Genomic DNA, 3,313 nt, shown 5'->3' on the forward strand with positions numbered 1-3,313 from the left:
TGGCTGCTGCCATCCATTTGTGTTTGAGAGACAAGGTTGTATAATAATGATCTGTATGGGAGCAATGCATTATCTGAGCCATTATGTGCAGTAAAAAAGGTGTAAAGGAGCAGCCTATGACCCTATGCTCACACATTTCGATTATGGAGATCACTCGTGGGTGATTGCTTAATGGCAAACCTTACTGCTACAGGAAAGCTGACAGAATTCCTTTGTAATGATCTCTGGCAATCTAAGCTATGACTAATCTATGACTGTGTACTGACCCCTCTGGAACCTCTTCCCAGAGCATCAGATATGCAGGGAGTAACTGCTGAGCCAGGCATGTCTGTGTCCCAGAAGTACCTTTGGTATAATAGGTACCATAAGCCTAAAATTAGACAGTTTTTAATCTTAGATATGCCAGCGACAAAATTTACAATAGGTCACAAGTCAACTATGTTTTTCACCATTTCAGGTAACTTTTCTTCATCGTGCAAAACTGTTGGGGTTTAGCCTGTGAAATATTGCTCTCCTGTTTTGATCTTTTGGCATCTTTACAAAGTGTCACCATAATACACACAGGTGTGGAAAACATCCGCACTCTGAGGCACCACACCTCACCCTCAACCCTGTCAATAGTCCTGTCAAGGCCATCAGCACACAATCAACTTGTCTTCAAGTCTGTCCCAACAATGTTGTTCCGTGTATACAATATGATTCACCTAATTATTCACACACAACTAATAAGAGAAAGCTTTCTTCATTGTTTCTCATGATTATAAAGACTTGTCTTGAACATCTGTTTGGAATGATCGAGTTTGCTAAAATGTAAGACATTTAAACTGAGATAGTGTGAATCTGGGAAACTTACAGCTTCCCTGAGCCATGACCTCTGTATGTTTTCCAAAAGAGCAAAAGGCTGAGGAGACAGAGTGGAAGACAACAAGCAAAGGATTAACCCAAGTTTAGCAGTGTCATTATGACCAGTCATGATGCATTGTGCATATAGTCAGTATTGTTACCAGTTTAAAAAAATGGCAGGCAGGAGGTGGAAGTGACAGAACTGGGCTATGAAATCAGTAGTCATGGACATGTATAGTAACTGCTCAGAAACAGATATGCATTTTTGGCTATCCAGAGGCACCAGTGTCATTTTGTCCCCTGACATATCCATCTCTGGACAGATTTGGGTTACTTGGCCACTCATACCTGAGCATGAAACCATCATTGAGCATCCAAGAAGGGTCACAGGCAGGAGGACAGGCCTTTTGCAAAGCAGCAGGAAGGGAAATGAGAGTGCAGCACACCATCACCATTGTTCATCTCTCAGTACTTGCAGTGTGCAGCTAGGCTCTGCAGTTGGTTGTCCATGGCAGTGTCCCTAGCCCTGTTGTAAGGAATGTCACCAGTGGGACACCTGGCAGTGGCTGTGGGGTGAATGTGGTCCCATGAGGAATCGGCCTCCCTGATGTTCTGCCTCTCAGGGTCCGCAGAGCTCTCAGCACACAGGGCATTTACCGCAGCAGGCTCTGGAGAAACAAGTAACTTGAATTCAAGTTTTGTGTATTGTATGAAGATTAACTGACTTTGAACTTATGCTCATAAGCCAAGTTCAGCATGCACAAACACCGTTGTGCTTATGTTGTGTTTATTTATTCTATTGTATTTACGTTAACGGGATGTCACTGTTTTCTCTAGTCCAAGTGAACAATGCAACACTTCACTCGTGCTGGCGCCTTTCATAATAAAAAGATTTATCATTGTAATACCTAGATCTTGTAGAGAATAGCTGAAGGACACGCCTCACATAAAGTCCTTGAGAATTCTGAAGCCAACAAGGCAGATTTTTTTAAAAATTCCACCGTTTATGACTGAAGAAGACGAAACCTCCGTGCCCTGGGGAACGCGATCCCTCCGGGGCTGACCTCACGGCGCTGTGGGACGCCGGGGGCAGCCACACTCCGCTCTCTCCTGAGAGCTGGAGGGGAGATCACGGAAGCGGCAAGCTCTCCTCCCCCTCCGGCACCCAGACCCTGCAGCGACGGCCAAACCCTGGCGCCCCCAGCGGGCCGCCCTGTCCCGCCTCCGGGAGGGGCTGCGCCCTCACTAAACATGGCGCCGCTAGGGTCTCCTTGGGCTCTGACGTCAGAGCACTGCTGGCCAAGATGACGGCTGTTCTCCTGCGGGCTCCGCGGGGCTTGCCCCTGTCCAACATGGCTGCCGCTGCCCGACTGCTTCCGGCGGCAGCGGCGCTCGTTGGCCCTCAGTAAAGATGGCGGCACGCGAGCAGCGGCGGGGCGAGGTGCCCTGGCGGCCGCGGTGAGGGACTGAGGTGAGCGGCCATGCGGCCGGCGGGGCCTGCGTGAGCGGTGCGGAGAGGCGAGGCGAAGGGAGGGCTACATCTGCCGCCGGGCGGGGGAGAAGGAAGGCTCGTCGCAGCGCGGCCGCTTCTGGGGAGCTGGGCACCTGCTCGGCCGTGAAATGGCGGGGCGGGGCCTGGCCGAGGCCTGTGAGTTCCGCCGAGGTCTGGGCGGGATGTGGGGATGGCGGGGTGCGCTTGCGGGACTCCAGCCCGTTGTGTCCCAGGGCCTTCGGTTCCCTCCTCCGCAAGGAGCAGCGTCTGTGGATTATAAAAATTTCCAGCGATATAAATGAATTAGTTGTGAGAGGCTTCTCGAGGATTTTTTCATTGGAAAAGACGAAATAATCCGAAAGCTTCTTCTTTCCCCTGCAGTAGGACTTGCTAATTCTTTATTCAAAATATAAAGGACTGTTCAAGATTTATAAGACTGTTAAGTATTTGGCATAACCAGAAAACTGAAAATCAAAGGTTAGAGTCCTTTCCAGTTACTGACTCTGTACGTAATTACCTCTGTGTAGGTAATTGTGTATGTACAATATACATAGAGAAATGTGTATATACATATAACCTGTGTGCATACCTGTGTGTGTAACTTAGGGCACCACAGAGAGACTGAAGGGGCTGTTCATCAGCTGCTGTTGGCATCCAGCTGTCTGTGTACCAGCAGTATTTAGGAATGTTAACTTGGCATATATGTATGCCATAAGTGCATATGTGTGTCACTTCCATAAGATGGGAATAAACTCTCTTAATTGCTCTCATAAATCTCAGAAGTTGCTTCATCAGTGATGATCTGTCTTGACAGATGCACCCCAGTGGCAAACAGCACCAAGTTTCCACGTACAGGTTGAATAATCAGCTTCATACCTGGCTTCTCTTCAGAACTCACATTTTTTGCCTGTACTTCTAATCTGGCACTTCACCAGAGGGACTTCTGAGAATTTTTCAGTGGTTTTTTTACCACGTAAA

The 3,313-nt window shown here is 48.3% G+C and overlaps 1 protein-coding gene across 9 annotated transcripts in view; it reads right to left on the reverse strand.

The window, feature by feature from the left end:
- Positions 1-1,613: 1,613 nt before the first annotated feature.
- LOC135420491 (mediator of RNA polymerase II transcription subunit 1-like) overlaps positions 1,614-3,313 on the reverse strand; it is a 33,704-nt gene continuing 32,004 nt past the window's right edge. For all 9 annotated transcript variants that reach the window (XM_064668097.1, XM_064668107.1, XM_064668090.1 and 6 more), the window contains one exon: positions 1,614-2,602. In XM_064668097.1, coding sequence (XP_064524167.1) covers positions 2,128-2,602 — 475 coding nt within the window. In that variant the 3' untranslated portion in view covers positions 1,614-2,127. The remainder of the gene's footprint in view (positions 2,603-3,313) is intronic.

Source organism: Pseudopipra pipra, chromosome 1, assembly GCF_036250125.1.
Source record: "Pseudopipra pipra isolate bDixPip1 chromosome 1, bDixPip1.hap1, whole genome shotgun sequence".
NCBI classification, from domain to species: domain Eukaryota; kingdom Metazoa; phylum Chordata; class Aves; order Passeriformes; family Pipridae; genus Pseudopipra; species Pseudopipra pipra.